Consider the following 20229-nt stretch of genomic DNA (forward strand, 5'->3'; position numbering starts at 1 on the left):
CCCAGAAACTGGCAGGGGCCCACCTCAGTTTCCATCTAAATAGCTATAAATACCAATCACAGCCTTCCATTTTTGTATTTTTAAGAAAATAATTTTGACTGGCTTGTATTGCCTCCCTCGAGTATTTTCTATCTAGTTGAAAAGGTGCCGTTTCCACTTAAAAGTGTGTGGCAGGGGTGCCCCTCGTGGGTTTCTCCTTTCTGTTCTGAGCATTGCTTAGATGCTGTGACGTGGAATAAAGCTGCGTTTTGTTCCGAAGGGTTTCTCTCTGTTGGAGTCTGTGCAGCACAACTGTTCTGTTATTTCCCTCCCCCTTGCCTGTGGCCCCCCCGCAGGGTGCCCCCATCAGTCACTTCATGCAGAGAAAGAAGGATGTAATGCCAGGTCACATCTGTGACTGCCTCACTGAGTACAGTCCAGCCCCCCGACCCTCTCAGCCACTGCGGCCCCAGGAGAGCTCCGGTGGAAGGAGAGTAGCCGGCAGCAGCCCGCGGCCTCTTGGCAAACCCCCTCCCCAGCTAACTGTGGAGTCTGAGCTGGTCCTGATGCTGCGCCATCTATTTCAAATGCCAGGATAAGATTGTTCCCAGCGCGCATCAGAGTAGTCACATGTGATTCATGGACTCAAGGCGTGGCCCGTGTGGAGCGGTGCCCGGTGCCTGGGAGTTGTGCCCTGGGACTCGGCACTGGCACTTCTTCTCGGGAACAGCGCCCCACAAGTTTGTTCCCTTAGGTGTACACGCTCGTCACAAAGCAAAATCCAGAAGGAGGGATCTGCTGAACACGTTCTCCAATGTTTCCCTTTCATTTTCATGTATTCATTGGCCACACTGAACAAAATACTCATTTTTTCCTAATAGGCATACCCTATGCTTTCAGGAAACAATAGTGAATGTTCCCAGATGCTTCCTGCCTCACAACTGAGATAGAACCTTCTCTGTATCTGGCAAGAGAAAGATCCCCGCAGCCCACTGCAGGGCCCCAGAGCCTGGCCTGTCCTCCACGCGGCTCCGGTGGCCAGGGGCAGTGTGTGTGAAGGTTCTTAAACAACCACGTTTTAAAAGCCCAACTATATGATGTTAAAGTGGCTTAAAGTGTAAAACACTGTTCTTAGGCTTTTACAAATTGGGCAGACAAAATACTCTGGGTGGCCCTCCTGTTGAAAGATCCAAAATAAGACACTTCTGGGTAAATCTCTGGAGTTCTCCAGGAATTACCCCACATGAGTCAGGTCTCACTGCATTGCCCTCATCCTAAACTCAGTACTTTAAACAGGAATCAGCTAATGTGCCCTGGGTCTGCAGTTGACCGCTGAGGTATCTGACCCCAGCGTGGCTGGAGCCCACGGGTCAGCCAGGCCAGGGGCTGGCAGCTCTTCTGCACACGTTTTTCATCCCCCTGGTGGCAGAGACAAGTCAGGACCAGCCCCAGTGCCCCCGCTGTCCTAGCCTCAGCGACAAGACCACAGACCATGTTGCAGGCTGACCCAATCACCTGGCGGGACAGACTCCACCCTTAGGGGCCTCGTGCGTGCATCCAGGGAGGGCAGGGGTGGGGCTGCCACCGTGAGAGCAGGTCGGTAGGTGCGGATGACGGGAGTGTGAGAGCCGGTCAGGAACCAACAGGCCTGAGGAGGCTTAGCGCCCAGGCAGGTCCGCAAAGAACCCAGTGGAACGTCTGGAAAAGAAAACAGGATCGTTAAGTTCAAGCCCCGCTGTACAGTGATGCTTCTCTCTCTTCCAGTGCTGTGTTCACCTGGACAAACTTGCTGGTGGTTGTGGTTGAGCTCGACGGGTCCGAGCAGGAAGCCCTGGACCTGGTCCCCCTGGTGACCAACGTGGTCCTGGAGGAGCACTACCTGGTGGTGGGGGTGGTGGTGGTGGTGGACATCGGCGTCATCCCCATCAACTCCCGGGGGGAGAAGCAGCGCATGCACCTCCGCGACGGCTTCCTGGCCGACCAGCTGGACCCCATTTACGTGGCCTACAACATGTAGACGCTCCCAGAGGCGGGCCATCTGCTCAGCGTCGCGAGTGTGCAGGCGCCAGGGCGAGTTCCCGAGCGGAGCCTTTGCCAAGTGGCGGGGAGGAGACTTGCCACTCGTCCTGATCGGCACGGGGATGAGACGAGAAATGTGAAGTTTGCTCAGAAGGACTTTGCGTTACTGCCTTCAGTTTGTTGGAAAAGCCCATTTCAAAAACTTTTTCTTTTTTTTTAATTATTGGATAATAAGTGCTTTCTTCGTAAATGTGGTATTTTGTTAAGCCAAAATAGCAATTAAAAAAATATTCTGCCCTCCAGATGGGTTCTTTTAAACAATTTATGTAGTGTGACAAAGAATTGTTTTCTCTGTTTTAATGTGTCATGAAATCTTAATGCCATGGACCTGCTACTAATTTAAGCCATTGCTGGAGCTCATCCTTTTAGGACAGTTTGTTGAGGTACGAGAAAACCTTCCAAATAGCACCTTCCAATTAGATTTTAGCAGCTTTCTTTGTCAGAAATGTGCTGAAGAAACAGGCTAATAATCGGCCTTTGAATTTTAGCATGGAATGAGAAGAAATTATAAATAAGGTGTATTTCGGCAATTACCTTGCAGATATCTTTGTACTAAACTAAAATGATAAAATAAGTTAACTTCATATGTAATTATGTACAAAACGTTTAATTTATTTTGATCTCTTTAGAAGTATAACAGAGAAAACATTCAAGAATATTAAAGTCTTGTAATGTTTGCTAATATAAAAAGTGTTGTATTATCTTGCGTGGATAGCATCACAACAAATATATATATATGAAATATAAATTCACTAAGAACAAAGGAGATTTTAAAGTTTAAAACGCAGAACCTGTCACTTGCATGGCGTCCCCTCCACTGCACTGTAGATAGACTCTCGCCCGTTGCTGGTGTGCGCGGCCAGACAGCCAGCAGCACAGTCGGAACCTTTCCTCCGGAACCAGAGACCAGCAAGTGGCGCTGTCGCCGCAGAGGTGGCGGATCGGAGCTGGACGTGCACTTTTCCTTCTGCTGCGGGGTCTCGACGGATTGTCAGTGCCGCGTGCCCACCGCACTGCACGGCCTGGGGAGCAGCTGGCCCACAGCACGCGCTCTCTCGGCCGCAAGAATTCATTGCACAATGTTCCCATCATTTTTGTTTGTGTCACCTTTTTTTGGTCCTCGGTATGAAAAGGAATGTCATTCTGTGGTCATTTGCAGCGGGTTGTGCTGACTCCTTCAGCGGCTTTAAGGGAAGAGACTCACCAGGAGGGGGTCGTGCCTGGGGAGCCGCCCCCGCTGCCGGGACAACAGAGCCACTGGCTGGGGCAGGAGGCCCCCAATCCCCTCCCGTCACTGCACTTCCTGCGAGGACACGCTTCTGATTTCCATCTCTTGCTGCTGCTGCTGCTGCTGCTGCTGCCGCCTCACACGCCTTGGAACTTTCAGAGCTCCTCGCACACTCCCGGACTGAATCAGCCCGTCTGCGTCCGGCCAGGAAGAAGTATCAGCTGTCCGAGCGAGATTCACTTTGTAATTGCCCCAGTGCGCCCCACGGGGGCTGTGTCAGGTCTGCATGACTAAGATTGCTGCTGGCGAGACTGAGACCCTTTCTGTGAGGTTGCTTAGCTGCCTTTGCTCTGTGTGCTGGCAGTGAGCCCTTTGCTACAAGAGAGTTTTGTTTGACTTCTGAGATTCAAGGCTAATTGCTGTTAAAATTTTAAGTGGCATTTTTAAAAAATTTGTCTGCATGTGGGGTGCATTGTTCCATCTCCACAAGTTATTTGATTTTTAAAATATTGTTTGACTTCATTGCTGTGTATGAATATTTCTCTACATGCTTCAGATACACATTCCCACAGTCTTTCACTTCCTAAGGGGGAAAAAACCCCACCACACACAGGAAAGACACACATGCCCACCTTGTGTAGGGGGAGGGGTTTAAGGTTTCGGGTCCGACACTGATGAGGAAGCAGGACTGCAGGTGACTCGCGAGGCCCAGCGAGGTGGGGTGAGGTCGGTCCTGCTGTCCTGTGTCAGCGTCGAGGTCCAGAGGGCTCAGGGCTGGGATCCAAGTTCTGTTGTGCAAGAAAAAGGAAAGGAGACACTAAGTACCACCCGTTTAGCAATAAAGGAAGATCGTTCTGTACTAGGAATTGTGCTGTGGATGAGTCATTCATGAGAACGTAACCAGTGTTTGTCTTGTGACCTTGTGCTTTTGAAGTCAGACAAAACCGTGTGATCACCTTGCACACAGGAGGGTACACAGTGATCACTGAGACTCAGACCAACCGACAGGGCGGCTTCCTCATGGTGCTTGTTTATTATATCTATTTAATCCTGCTTGACACTTTACCCAAGGGAAACGGTCCCTTTTACCAGTTGGATGCTAGCAGCGTTATTTCATAGTGTGGTGACTGGTTAGAGAAATTCATGTACTCAACCAATCACGGTTTCAAACAAAATTTTTATGTGCAAAGGACGGCAACCTTCTCGTATGTTAAACCACCAGTAAGCTTTGTACATCTGTGATAACGCCTGTTTTATATTCAAATGAACAAATAAAAGCTTTTATTTTTGTTGCTCTGAAAATAGCAGTTTCTTAATTGGTCCCCTGGAAAACTGGGCCAGCTTCCATCCCAGGAAGGAAGTGACTCCTACCAGGAATGTATCTGACTCTGTTTACATAATTTGTTGCATTACTTATCAGTACAGATAATCATACTTCGAACAATGTTTAAATTTTGATGTGGGCATTTATTGCTAAAAATATTCCTATGGCAACAAATGTTTTGTGAAATGTTTTTTTTAATTCTTTTAAATATATCTAAATATATTTGTTCATATTTTGCTCCAAGTGTACAGATTATTGGTAACTTTTAGGAACAAGGAGTGTGAGTCTGTGTGCACATACTCTCTGCTGCTCCTCAGCAGGAAGCTTTGCCAGGACATAGGTCTCGCTGACGATTCCAACCCAAATTATCTTTGTTTTGATCTTGGCTTCATCTCTTGGAAAGTAGTAGCGGGATACTCCAATAAAGGTGTTTTAAAAAAAAAAAAAAAGTAGTAGCGGGTTAACTGACCTCCAGCCTAATGGTTACAAAAGCATAAGTTTAATACACGTGAAAATCAGTAGAACTGATTCTGCACACAGAACAACAGTCTTCACCCGAGTGCCTATGTGTTAGAATTCCACTTGTACCAGGACCGTCCCGCGCTAATTGGGGGTATAAAAGTGGGTGGCTGGTGCAGACCACCTGCATTGGGTGACTCAAAACGTTGCTGACACGGAACTGCCCCGTGTGGCCGTGCTTTGTGCAGCGTGTGTGTTCCTATGCGTGCGTAGAGTTTCTTCTGATGCCGCGTTTTGCATCCTCCAGCACAATGCTGAGGTCTGGGGACACAGTCAGGAGTTTGGTCAGCTGGTCGGTCATCATTCTGGGTCTTACCGTCCTCGTTGATGTCTTGGTGTCCCACGTCGGGTGGTGTGTCCACCTCAAGGGACGTGGTGTCACTGCTTCCGAGGAGAGAGGTTCCGTTTCCTTGACACCCACATCTTTTGTGACTTGTAGTCTTGACTTACGACATCTTCTCAGCAGAACCCACAGCCCCGGTCCCCACCCGTAGGCCAGCCCTTTCTCTCCTGCCGGCTCCCAGGCGGGCGCTGGGTCCCAAGAGGGCATCTTTCCCGTCATGGCCGCTCTGGCTCCAGTCCAGTGGGCCCCTCAATTCACCTCTTATTGTCTTTCCGTTTTTAAGGTTAATCCATGAACAAAATAACTGGGCAAGACCAAGTCAGTACGATACCTTAGCGAGAGACTTGGGTCGGCCTTGCTGCCTCGGGCGGTGGTTGGTGGTGGTGACCCCTCGAGGTGGTGCACGCATCAGCTCCTCTGGCTGGGGTGGATCCCCCATGTCTCGGTGACCCCTCGGCTCCCCCCTTTCCCTCCCCTCCCCCCTCCATACTGCACATCACTGTCACCCCTGACTCGGTCGTTCATGGGGGGAGAGTCGGAGGCCCACCCAGGGCTGGCACAGAGGCCGGCCACAGAGGCCTCTAGCAGATGGACGGCATCTGTGGCCGGGCCGGTCGTGCTGGTCGTCGGGGCAGGAGGCTGGCAGGTGGCTCGGCTCCACAGCTCCTCACTTGTCACCTGTGAAGAGAGCGCGGGGCCCCACGTGGGGCTGTCGGGCTCAGGGGACAGACTGACCAGGGGAAAAGCAAAGGAGCAGAAATGGAAAGTGAGAAGGAGGAAGGGAAGCCCGGCAGTGCGGGCGCAGAGGATCCAGGCTTGGCCTCAACTCCCCTCATGTTGCTTCGTTTCCCTACCTCGTGTTAGTGTTGACACGTGTTGACAGATATCTCTGGGCCTGTCCAGCTTCCCTGGGGGGACCAGGGCGTGTGTTCTCTGCGGGCCAGACCAGCCCGAGCAGACGTTCAGGAGATACAGGGGAGCCGCTGAGGGGCAGAGGTCCGCTAACTTGATGCGTCCCTGCCCTGCTGACTGTCAGGAGGACGAGGACCGCGTCGGGACCCGCACTTCGGCGGAGCCCGGGACGGAGCAGTGAGGTGAGGGCCACGTGCGGCCAGAGCTGCCCCCTCCCTGCATTCCCGTGGGACGTTTTCTGAGGGACCGGATGCACCCACGCATCTTGTCAAGTCACCCTTGGTGGTCCCTGACCCCTGTCCATGCTCCCTGAACCTGGGGGGCAAGGGGCAGCATTGCTGTGCATCCCATTCCTCAGCCGCCCCGTGAGAGGGCAGAGGCCACTGTCCTGACCACTGTCCAACGGGCTTTCCCGCAGGTCAGGCAGCATCAAAAGCATCCGAAGCTGAGAGCCAGGGGGTGAATCCTCAAAGACGACGCTCTCCTTGCAGAGCAAAGCTCCTAGCCACCAAGGGGGCAGCGCGGCTTTCGGGTCAGCCTCACCTGGACAATGGCTGCAGGGTGTCCTAGCTGGGAAGTGGCGGCAGCGTGTCACCGGCTGGGGTTCCTGGTGGTAGGAGGGGGCTGTGAGGTGAGCTGGCCGGTCTTGATGGGTCTTAGGGATGCTTTTGGTTAAGGTTAAACCATTGGTCGTTAGCGGGCAGTTACACCTGGACGGACAATGGCACACTGATTACGCTGCATCTTGGCAACAGCTCCAGTGAGGGTTGAACCAGATCCTCACCAGCCTGCTAAGGCTGGGGTGGCGGACATGTCTGTAAAGGGCCAGGTGGCTTCTGTCTGAACCACTCAAGTCCTGATGTTGTGACCCAGGTGCAGCCGTCAGGTCTGTGGGAAAGGATCTGGTCCAACAGAACTGTATTTAAGAACACAGAAACGTAAACTTCATATCATTCTCCCATCATGAAATATTATTCTGTGGATTTTTTCCAAGTATAAATGCTACTTTTAGCTTGTGGGCCCTACAAAAATAGATAGTAGCTGGATTTGGCCAGATTTGGGGTTGTAGTTTGCTGATTCCTGTTGTAAGACACACAAGTAATAAGGCAAACTTTTGAGAATTAACTTCTGATATTGGTTTTTCTTTCAAAAGCAATTAGTTTGAGTCTAATAGTTTGGGCTTTAAATGTTTTAATTTTCCAACTTCTGTCTCTTTCACTTATTCAGTCAATAAACATTTGAGCACCAACCATGGGTTGTTGCTGGGTTGAAGTTGGAGAGGAGGCCACCCTCCTCCGAGTCCGTGTCCAGCAGGGACAGCAAGGCCTGAGCCGGAGACTGAGGGTCAGTCTTGGCTCTGCCAACACAGGAGATCACGTAAGCTTTCCTGTCTTTACAAAGAAGGGTGAGACTAGATGGTCTTGAAGATCCTGTTTCCCTTACACACGCTGTTCTTCAGACTAATCCTCTAACCAAAATACGGTGATGAGGCCAGTGCCTCGTCTCACCATCAAGCAGCTGGTGCTCCTCGTAGCTAACCTCCTCCAGCTGGGACTGCACAGGGAGGAAGGGACTCGTGTGTTTCTCAGAGTAAAGCCGGGGTGAACTGGCCACATGCCTCAGGGTGTCTGGGGCGTCGTCGTGCCGATACGACCTGTCGGCAAGCAATACCAGAGCAGCCTCTCCGGCCTCCCTTCGTGGTATAGGAGTTAGGGTGCCTGGTATCCTGCACTGAACAACAGGGAAGTCCCTAAAATGTCAGGATTCTTTTTAAACAGCCAAGTTCAGAATTTTATATCTCAGTGCCTGATTGATAATCTATCAGCAGAGGCTAACACTTTGCTATTCGTTTCTAACTCTATCAAATGTTTCAGGATATAAGGAGAAACACTTGAGAAGCTGTTTACAGAGACCCCATGGTCCTTTGTAATGTGAACAATTAAAGCCTCCATTTGGTCTGCTTAAAATTCAAGTCAAACGTTCAAGTTTTCACATGTTAAATATCTTGTTTAGTCATGTGAGAGAGTGGTCTGTGGAGGATAATTTGCTGCAGGAAGGTCCTTCTCCCCATGGGCACCTCTCTGTTTTTCCAGCCTGTCCTTCGTCCAGACATCTCTGCTACATAATCCTCGATTCACTCAGCCGTGGGCTCCCGTGGCTCCTTGAGGTTCAGGGAACAAGGACAATAAGTCAGTTTAATGGCTGTAAGGAGCTCCTACTATGTTTAAAGCACTTAAGGAGGATAAGGGAGGAGGTTCCAGGAGGCACGAGATCGTCAGGGACAACAGTCGAGTTATGGAAAATGAAGCTAGAAAGCACGAGTGGGCTGGCGCATGGTGTGTGAAGGTGTCCAGACCTCTCCAGTTAGGCACAATGCAGTTAGACAAGAGGAAAAAGAGAAAAATATCACTGTTACCATGGTGTTGCCATCACCACCTCACCATTTACAGCCTGGGCTGTTAGGAAAACCCAAATCGTCATTTTGAAAAAAAAAGGTAACATTTTGAATAGGTAATCCAGTCACATGGTCCAAATATGGAAAGTACAGGAAGAGGTTCAGTCTTGTCCTGGCGCCACCCCCCCCACACAGTCCACGACAGGTGGCCGTTTATACTCGTTTCTGGTGTATCATTTCTGTGTTTCTTTATGTGAATACAAGTCAGTTATGAATACATATCCTATCATCCCTTGGTTCTAACCCAAAGGTAGTCTACTATACACTCTGCTCTGTAATGTTGGCGCCGAGAGCTGCTATTTTTTAAAAAGCGTCACAGCATTCCATCTTCCCTAATTCCATTCCTGTCAGTGGACACTTAGCCTTTTCCAATCAACTTTTGTTATGACAAAAACAGTTCATTTTACATGTGGGCAAGCGTATCTGATGGGTAGATTTCTGGACATAGGATTGATGAGTCATTGGGTAAATGCATCTGTAACTTAGACGGGTGTTGCCAGAGAGCCCCATAGTTGTTTCACTTTGATTTTTCACTTTCACCAGCAACTCTTCAACGACAGAAAGTATCGATTTAATTAGCATTTATCTCATTATAAGTAAGTTTGAATATTTTAAAAATATCTTAAAGGCTACTTGTATTTCTCTTTCTGTGGACTGTTTGTTCATGTCCCTTGAACTACTAACTACTATTGTGAAAGTTTTTAAAAGGCAAAAAAAAAAAAAAAAAAAAAAGATTATTGGAAGATCTGTCTAACTCACCTATCCAGGTTCTCTGCCTTTTACTGTCTTTGAGCTACTTTACAATCTGTAAATTGTGGAAGACTGATAATAATACTGATTATTCTTGTCCATAGAAATGCAGATTGTGTCCCTGTAGACAGACCTGTTTCACATCTATTTGTAAATTCACTTCAGAATTCCTTGTTTTCTGTTATCTGTGGTGTTCTTGGAATCCTCCTTTGAACCAGTTGTAAAATCTTTGATACGTGTTTATATCGGCATGGGAGTCGTGACTGTTTCTCTTTAGCGTTGTCCTCGTACACACTTTTTCCTCTTCATTGCTGTGATTTCTGTTAGTTGGGGAGATTGGCCCTTTGTGATGAGTTGAATTTTTTTTTTCCCTCTTTGTGTCACTTTTTTTTTAATTCACTTTTCTTGCCATGATGAACTTTCTTATGTTTATGTGGTTGAATTTATCCACCTTGTGTGGCTTTGGAGTTTGTTGTGCTTGAGCACAGGATGCTTTCAGTCCATGTTACTTCTCCTGCTTAGTTGGTTTTTTCCACGAGCCTCACTCGTCTTAGGCTCCAGACTTTCTGGAGCCTAAGACGAGTGAGGGCCTGGAGATAGTCATTCTGATAAGTGTATGTTGCTACTGATCAGGCACTTTCCTTGTACTTCTTAATATTACAAGACCAGAAAAGATTCCGCTTTGCATTCCAATTGTGCATAAACTTACTTACTTTTAAAAAATCTCATCTCTTATTGTATGCTCTCAAACAGAATTCCGGAGGAACCAGCCGCTTTCTAGGAGACCAGAGGAATGTGTATAGCATCAAGATACTATGCCATTTCTGCGGATAAAAGGAACCAGTCCTAATTGTTACATCAGACCAGAGGGAAAGGACTGATTTGCAAAGAAAAGTTCGGTATGGGACCTGAGCTGGATGCTTAAAAAAAGAAAAAAAATGCGTGTGGACAGGTAGGGGCTTGGAGACATCTGTTACTCCCAGAGCTGCAGGAAGGGTTTTAGAGACAGAGGTAAAGGATGCAAAGACAGACTTGGGGGAAAAGGTAGCTTCCACACGGATAAGGGACCTGAAACGGCAGGTCTCACTGACAGCTGCTCTCCCAAGGGGCACGGTTAGCACAAAAGGTGGTGAGACGTAACTTGTACGTGGAACCTTCTGCCAGGTAAACTTCCCCTCCCGCCTTTCCACTCTTCCCTCATCCTTTTTTCTGAGCCCTTCTTAATTATGTATTTTGTCTGTTCAGACCCAGGCTCAGGGCAGCCAGGATAAGGAGCAAGAGCAGAGCAGATGCAGCTCTCGGCCCAAAGGCCAGGTGAGGAGCACCCCACACACACACAGGCCCAGGTGAGGAGTCCCCCCAATGTGGGGGGGGCATGTCACAGCCACTCTCCAAGAAGGTGCCTGGGTCTGGGGAGGCCCTCTGGGATTCTCGGGCAGTGCCTAAGACCATTCTTTATGCTTCTGAAAAACTTACTGCAAACTCTTGTAAAATCCAGGATAAAATGCTTGGAAGTGATTTATTTATAAGAAGAGCTCCCACTCTCTGGCCTAAAGACCAACAGCGGAAAGAAACTGAACACAAATCGCAGGATTTAGACTGGAGGCAAACAAATGGAGAAGGTGTGCTCCATGGCGTGTCTTCACTCTCCAGCAGCAGGTACTCGGTGGCCGGAATTACTAAAAGGTTATAAGAATTATAGCTTGATCTTTCTTAATCTTTATGATCCTCTTTAAAATGAATTAGAAAACAGTAGATTGTCATTCCTTTTTTTTTTTTTCTTAAACAAAGAATGTGTAATAATTTGTTTTGTTTAAACCTAATCTTGCCTACTACCTGAGACCTCACTCACTGAACAGACCTGGTTCAAAGGAAAGCTTGGTCTAAACTGATTATAGAATTGGTCCTCTCAGGTCATGTGCAGTCTCTCGTGGACAAGAACACTGGGTCTTTGAGCTAACTTCCCCTCTCCTGCTCTTCCCCTCAAGAGTTTTTAGAGTAGGGGGAGAAGTGTGTCTTCTGCAGGTGGATAAAGGTGAGGGGTCTTTGGATCCATGCAGTGACCTTTGTCTTATGATCTCTCAATGACATGCCTTGCTGCCTGGTTTCTGGATGTCCCCTTGGCCTTCAGAGTTGAAATTTTGAGCTTCAGGAACTCAGAGTCTGTTATTGGAGCATTGCTCCCTATCTACCGTGACTGACACTACTCGGATGTCTCTGACGTCTGACTGCCTTTTGTTACTCATTCGGTTATTGATGGACATTTGGGTTGCTTACATGTTTTAGCTATTGTTGAATAATGCTGCTATGAACATGGGTGTACAAATATCTCTTCAAGACACTGCTTTCAGTTCTTTTGGGTTTATACCCAGAGATGAATTGCTGGGTCGTATGAAAATTCTGTTTTTAATTTTTAGGGGGAACTGCCATACTGTTTTCCACAGTGGCTGCACCATTTTACATTCCCACCAACAGTGCACAAGAGTTCTGATTTCTCCACATCCTTACCAACACTTATTTTCTGTTTTGTTTTGTTTTGATAGTAGCCATTCTAATAGATGTAAGGTTGTATCTCATAGCTTTGATTTGCATTTCCCCAATAACTAGTGATGCTGAACATCTTTTCATGTGATTATTGACAGTCTGTAGCTCTTCATTGGAGATATGTCTGTTCAAGTCCTTTGCCCATTTTTGAATTGAGTTGTTTGTTTGTTTTGAGTTTTAGGAGTTCTCTGTGTATTCTGGATATAAATCCCTTATCAGATACATGATTTGCAGATATATTCTCCCATTCTGTGGGTTGCCTTCTGTAGATAGTGTCTTTCAATGCACAAAATTTAAAAATTTTCATGAAGCCAAGTTTTTCTACTTGTTTTTTTGGTTGCCTGTGCCTTTGGTGTCATATTTAAGAAGTCATTGTCAAATCTAATATGGGAAGTTTTGACCCTATGTTTTCTTCTAAGAGTTTTATAGAGTTAGGGCTTACATTGAGGTCTTTGATCCATTTTGAGGTATTTTTTGTATATGGTGTTGGCAAGGCTCCAACTTCATTCTTTTGCATGTGGATATCATTTTCTAGCACCATTTGTTGAAAAACCTGTCCTATCTGCATTGAATGGTCTTGACACCATTGTCAAAAACTATTTGAAAATATATGCTGGGGTTTATTACTGGGCTCTCTATGCGATTCCTATGTCAGTATTATGTCAATACCATGTCATTTTGATTACTGTAGCTTTGTAGTAGGTTTTAAAATCAGGACGTGTGAATCCTTCCACTTTTATCTTCTTTTTCAAGGTTGTTTTGGATATTTGAGGTCCTTTAAGATTTCATATGAATTTTAGGATGGGGTTTTCTTTTTGTGCAAAAACGTCTTTGGAATTTGGATAGGTATTACATTGGATCTGTAGATCACTTTGGGTATAATGAAAACTATAAAGCATTGCTGAAAGAAATTAAAGAAGATATAAGTAAAAGAAAATGCATCCTATGTTCATAGATTTGAAGACAGTATTGCTACTTTGTTGATGCTCTTGTTGTTAGTAAACTAGGAACAGAGGATAATTTCTCCAGCTTGATAAAGAACATCTACAAAAAACCTACAGCTGAAATCATACTTCATGGTGAGAAACTCAAAGCTTTCCCACTAAGATTAGGCACAATGCAGAGACATTCCCCTCTCACCACTCCTTTTCAACATTGTACTGGAAGTACTTGCTAATGCAACAATGCAAGAAAAGGTAATAAAATATACATAGATTAGGAAGGAAGACATAAAACTGCTTTGTTTGTAGATGACATGATTGTCTATGGAGAAAATCCAAAAGAATCAATGAAACAACTCCTGGGCCTAATAAGTGACTACAGCAAGGTTGCAGGATACAAGGTTAACATACAAAAGCCAATCATTTTCCTATATACCAGTAATGAGCAAGTAGAATTTGAAATTAAAAGCACAATGCCATTTACTTTAGCACTCCCAAAATGAAATACTTAGGTATAAATGTGAAATACATATAAAAACTACATGAGAACTACACAACTCTGATGAACAAAATCAAAGAATAAATGGAGAGATATTCCTTACTCATGGGTAGGAAGACTTAATATTATCAAGATGTCAATTCCTCCTACCTTGACTCAATGCAATCCCAATAAGATCCCAGAAAATTATTTTGTAGATATTGACAAACTGATTCTAAAATTTATATGGAGAGTCATAAGACCCAGAATAGCCAACACAATATTGAAGGAGAAGAGCAAATTTGGAGGACTTATGCAGCTTGACTTTAAGACTTACTATAAAGCCTTGGTAATCAAGACAGTGTGTATTGGAAAAAGAATAGATAATAGACCAGTGGGACAGAGTAGAGAGGCAAGAAATAGGTCCTCATAAATATAGCCAACTGATCTTTTACAAAGGAACAAAAGCAATACAATGGAGCAAAGATAGTATCTTCAACAAATGGTGCTGAAATGACTAGACATCCACATGCAAAAATATGAATCTAGACACAGACCTTAACACCCTTCACTAAAATTAACTCAAAATGATCTTACACCAAAGTGTAAAACACAAAACTGTAAAACGCCTAAAAGATAACATAGGGGAAAACGTAGATGATCTTCAGTATGGTGATGCCTTTTTAGATATAACATTAAAGGCATGATCCATGAAAAAAAATTGATAAACTGGACTTCATTAAAATTAAAAACTTCTCTGTGAAAGACAGTGTTAAGAGAATGAAATGACAAGCCACAGACTGGGAGAAAATATTTGCAAAAGACACATCTGATAAAGGACCCTTATCTAAAATATACAAAGAATTATTAAAAATCAACAATAAGAAAATGGACAACCCAAATAAAAAGAGGACCAATGACCTGATTAGATATGCCACCAAAGAAGATATACAGATGGCAGTTAAGCATATGAAAAGATGTTCCACATCATATTTCATCAGGAAAATGAAAATTAAAACAGCAATGAGATAACACTACACAACTTACTTAGAATGATCAAAAACCAAAGCACTGATAACACCAAATGCCAGCGAGGATGTGAAGCAACAAAAACTCTCATACGTTGCTGGTGGGAATGCAAAATGATGCAACCACTTTGGAAAACAATTTGGTAGTTTCTTACGAAATGAAACGTACTCTTACCATACAATCCGACAATCACATTCCTTGGTGTTTACCCAAAGGAAAACTTATGTCCATACAAAAACCTCCACACAGATGTTTATAGCAGCTTGATTCATAGTTGCCTTCAGTAGGTGAGTGGATAAATAAACTGAAGTATATCCAGACAGTGGAATATTATTCAGTGCTAAAAAAATAAGCTCGCAGATAATGAGAAGACATGGAAGAACCTTAAATGATAAATTACGAAGTGAAAGAAGCCAATCAGAAAAAGCTAAATACTGTATGATTCCACCAATATGACATTCAGGAAAAGACAAATCTATGGAGACAATTTAAAGATTAGTGGTTACCAGAGATGGTGGTGGGGAGAGATGACTAGACAGAGCACAGAGGATTTTTAGGATAATGAAAACATTCTATATGATACTATGATGGATATATGTCATTACACATTTGTGCAAACCCTTAGAATGTACAACACCAAGAGTGAACTCTGATGTCAACTACGAACTTTAGGTGATTGTGTTCATGTAGGCTCATCCTTGGTAAAAAATTTTTAAAACTTCTCGTGAGTGATGTCTATAATGGGTGAGGCTGTGTATGTGTGGTGGAAGGGGACATATGGGAAATCTTGGTCCCTTCTTCTCAATTTTGTTGTAAAACTAAAACTGTTCTAAAAATATTTTTTAAATGCAAAAAAAAATTTTTTTAAGATAGTTGGTTCAGTGGAATAAAAGTTCTTTGGCTAAAAGAATAAAGAAAAAAAGAGCTGTGTGGTGAATATACAGAAACTCTTATGAAGTTATATTCCATAAATAATAGAATTCAGACCACAGTCTATAGTCAGATGTTGTACTATTATCATAATTGCTATTTAATAATTATTTTTGAACCACCAAAAAGAGCTAAACAAAAGATAATTTTAAAAAATTCTACATTGTAGAAGACTCGCACCTTTGTGCTCTCTCTCAATCAGCTCTCCTTGTTAAATTATAAATGTATTCTTCTTTTTTAAAATTTATTTTTATTGAGATATAATTGGCATATAACATGGTATAAGTTTAAGGTGTACAACATGTTGATTTAGTACATCTATATATTGCAATATGAGTACCATTGTAGTGTTAGCTAACACATCCATCACATCACATAACTGTTTGTGGTGGAAATTAAGACCTAGTCTCTTAGCAAAAGTTTATAATATAGTATTGTTGTCTGTAATCACTATGTTGCATACTAGTTTTCCAAAACTTATTTGCCTATTGGTTGCAAGTTTTCTCCCAATTCCCCCACCCCTCAGTCCCTGGTGACCACCATTCTACTGTCTGTTTTTATGAGTTTGGCTCTTTTAGATTCCACATTTAAATGAGATCATGCAGTATTTGTCTTTCTCTGTCTGACTTATCTCACTTAGCATAATGACCACAAGGTCCATCCATGTTGTCACAGATGTCAGCATTTCCTTCTTTCTCATGGCTAAATAATATTGCATTGTGTATAAGTACCACAACTTCTTTATGCATCCATCCATCCACTGACAGACACCTAGGTAGTTTCCATATCTTGGCTGTTGTGAATACTGCAGTAAACATGGGAATGCATATATCTCTTTGATATCCTGTTTTCACTTCCTTTGGCTATATACCCAGGAGTGGAATTGCTGGATCAGATGGTAGTTCTATTTTTAATTTTGGGGGAACCTCCCTACTGTTTTCCATAGTAGCTAAACCAATTTACATTTCCAACAACAGTACATAAGTGTTCCCTTTCTCCACATCCTGGTCAACACTTGTTTTCTTGTGTCTTTTTGATGATGGCCATTCTAACGGTGTGAGGTGACATTTCATTGTGGTTTTGATTTGCATTTCCTGGTGACTGATGATGTTGAGCATGTTTTCATGTACCTGTTAGCCAGCCACCTGCATGTCTTTGAAAAATTTTTTTATTTGGTTCCTCTGCTCATTTTTAAATCAGATTGTTTGCTTTTATGTTATTGAGTTGTGAGTTGTTTATATTTTGGATATTAAATCCTTATCCAATATGTGTTTTGCAAATATTTTTCCCTATTTCATAGTTTGCCTTTTCATTTTTTATTGGCTCTTTTGCTGTGCAGAAGCTTTTTAGTTTGATGTAGTCCCACTTGTTGAATTTTGCTTTTGTTGCTTGTGCGTTTGGTGTCATATCTAGAAAATCATTGCCAAGATTAATGTTAAGGAGTTTCTTTCCTATGTTTTCTTCTAGGAGTTTTATCATCAGGTCTCATGCTTACGTCTTTAATCCACTTCAAGTTAATTTATGTAAGTGGTGTAAGATAGGGGTCCAATTTCATTACTCTTTGTGTGGTTATTCAAGCTTTCCCAGCTCCATTTGTGGAAGAGACTGTCCTTTTCCCATTGAGTGTTCTTGGCTCTCTAGTCAAATATTGGTTGACCGTAAATGGGGGAGGCGGGTATTTCTGGGCTATCTAGTCTGTTCAATTGACCTCTCTATGTCTCTTTTTATGATAGCACCATACTTTTTAAATTACTCTAACTTTGTAATATAGATTGAAATCAGGAAGTGTGATACCTCTGTCTTTGTTGTTCTTTCTTACGATTGCTTTGGCTATTAAGGGTCTTTGTGGTTCCATACAAATTTTAGAATTGTTTTTTTCTTTTTGAATGAAAGATTCTTTAAATTCTATAATGCTTTACAATTTTCAAAAGTTTTATACACATGATTTCATGTATCCCATAATAACCCTTTTTTCCCCCTTCGCTCTCCCTACTGGTAACCACTAGTTTGTTCTCTATATCTGGGAGTCTGCTTCAGTTTTGACTATTGATTCAATCTCCTTACTCGTTACTAGTCTGTTCAGATTCTCTGTTTATTCCTGATTCAGTCTTGACAGGTTGTATGTTTCTAGGAATTTATCCACTTCTTCTGAGTTATCTAATTTACTGGTGTATAATTGTTTATGATAGTTTCATGATCCTTTGTATTTCTGTAGTACCAGTTGTAACCTCTTCCCTTTCATTTTTGATTTTATTTATTTGTGTATTCATTCTCTCTTTTTTTCTTGTTTTTTTACAAATAAAGATTTGTAAATTTTGTTTATCTTTTCAAAAAAACAGCTCTGAGTTTCATTTTTTTTTTCTATTGTTTTTCTTGTCTCTATTTCATTTATTACAGCTCTGATCTTTATTTCCTTTCACTAAATTTAGGGTTCATTTTTCCTTCTTTTTCTAGTTCCTTGAGGTATAAAGTTATGTTGTTTATTTGAGATCTTTCCATTTTCTTAATATATGCATTTATTGGTATAAAATTCCCTCTCAGAACTGCATTTGCAGCATCCCATAGGTTTTGGTATGTTTTGTTTCCATTTTCATTTGTTTTGCTGTATTTTCTCATTTCTCTTTTGATTTCTTCTTTGACCCGTTGGTGATTCTGGAGTGTGTTAATTTCCACATTTGTAGATTTTTCAGCATTCCTCTGTTGTTGATATCTAGTTCCATATTATTGTGGTTAGAAAAGATACTTGGTATGATTTCAGCCTTCTTAAATTTGCTGAGACATTTTTTGTGTCATATCATAGATCTATCCTGGAGAATGTTCTGTATGCACTTGAGAAGAATGTGTATTCTCCTTCTGTTGGATGGAATGTCTATAAATGCCCATTAGTTCAGTTCAGTCTAATGTATGGTTCAAACTCAACATTTCCTGGTATTTTCTGTCTAGATAATCTAACAATTGCTGAATGTGGGGTATTGGATCCCCCAACTATTGTATTTTTTTCTATTTTTCCCTTCAGTTCTGTTACTATTGCTTAATATATTTAGGCGCTGTGATGTTGGATGCATATATATTTTATAGTTTATAGTTGTTTTTATCTTCCTGATGAATTGACCCCCTTATCATTAAATATTGACTTTCTTTCTTATTACTGTTTTTGGCTTAAAGTCTGTTTTGTCTGATATAAGTATAGCTATCCCTGCTCTTTTTTTTGCTTTCCACTTGCATGCAATATCTTTTTCTATCCCTTCACTTTGAGCTTATGTGTCTTTAAACCTGAAGTGGATCTTTTGTGGGCAGCATATTGTTGGGTCTTGTGTGGCTTTTTTTTTTTTTTTTTTCAATCTATCTAGTCACTCTTTAGCTTTTGATTGGTGAATTCAATCCATTTACATTTAGCGTCAAGGACTTACTAATGCCATCCTACTAATTATTTTCTGGTTGTTTTGCATTTCCAATGTTTCCTTTCTGTCTGTTTCTGCCCACCTTCGTAAATTTGTGATTTTTTTGTGGTGGTTCTCTCTGTTTCCCCCTTTTTAATCTACTCTAGGTTTTTGCTTTGTGATTCCCGTGAGGTTTACATAAGAACTCTCATAGATAAAATAGTCCATTTTAAGCTGATAGCAACTTAACTTTGATCAGCTATAAAATCTTCACTTATTGACTCCCCCTTTTAAAATTTTGTATGTCATTATTTAACTCTTTTATATTGTGTATGCAGTAACAAATTGTAGTATCTGTAATTATTTTAATACCTTTCCTTTGATCTTTACACTACAGTTAAATGATTAACATACCATCCTATTACAGAGTTAGAGTTTTCTAAGTCTGACTATATATTTGCCTTAACCAGTATGTTGTATATTTTCTTATGTTTTCATGTCACTGATTAGCATCTTTTCATTTCATATGGAGGAACTCCTTTCAGCATTTCTTGAAATGCAGATCTAGGATGATGAACTCCCTCTGCTTTTGTCTACAAAGATCTTTATTTTTCCTTCATATCTGAGGGGTAACTTGGCCTGAGAGAGCATTTTTGGCTGGCAGCGTTGTGTCTTTTTTTCCAAAACTTTGAATATGTTATTCCACTCTCTCCTGGCCAATAAGGTTTCTGCTGAGAAATCTGCTGATAGCTAATGAGGATTCCTTTGTAGATTATAGTCTTTTTTTCCTTTGGCTGCTTTTAGAATTCTATATCTGTGGTTTTTGATAGTTTTGTTATAATGTGTCTTGAAGAAGGTCTTTTTTGCGCTGAGAAAATTGGGTGATCTATTAACTTTGTGAATGTAGATTTCCAGTTCATTCCCTCCCCAGGTTTGGGAAGTTCTCAACTATTATTTCTTTAAATAAACTTTCTGCTCCCTTCTCCCTCTCCTCCTTCTGAAACCCCAATTATTCTATTTGTTCTTTTGATGGAATCCTATAGGTCATATAGGTTTTCTTCACTCTTTTTCATTCTTTCTCCTTTTCTTTGTTCTCCTCTAACTGGATTACTTCAAATTCCCATCACCTAACGCACTTATTCTGTCTCCCCTTTGCTGGACTCCACTGCAGATGCTCTCTGCTGCATTTTTCATTTCATTCATTGAGTTATTCAGCTCCAGAATTTCTCCTTGGTTCTTTTTTATAATTTCTATTTCTTTGGTAAATATCATTTTGAACCAGTGTTTTTCTTTTCATGATTTCATTGAATTGTCGTTCTGAGCTTTCCTATAGCTTGT

The 20229-nt window shown here is 42.5% G+C and overlaps 1 protein-coding gene across 5 annotated transcripts in view; it reads left to right on the top strand.

The window, feature by feature from the left end:
• The window catches only part of DIP2C (disco interacting protein 2 homolog C), a 363587-nt gene extending 358826 nt beyond the window's left edge, over positions 1-4761 (top strand). For all 5 annotated transcript variants that reach the window (XM_061179712.1, XM_061179713.1, XM_061179714.1 and 2 more), the window contains one exon: positions 1744-4761. In XM_061179712.1, coding sequence (XP_061035695.1) covers positions 1744-1996 — 253 coding nt within the window. In that variant the 3' untranslated portion in view covers positions 1997-4761. The remainder of the gene's footprint in view (positions 1-1743) is intronic.
• Positions 4762-20229: the final 15468 nt, after the last annotated feature.

Source organism: Eubalaena glacialis, chromosome 2 (assembly GCF_028564815.1).
Source record: "Eubalaena glacialis isolate mEubGla1 chromosome 2, mEubGla1.1.hap2.+ XY, whole genome shotgun sequence".
NCBI classification, from domain to species: Eukaryota; Metazoa; Chordata; class Mammalia; order Artiodactyla; family Balaenidae; genus Eubalaena; species Eubalaena glacialis.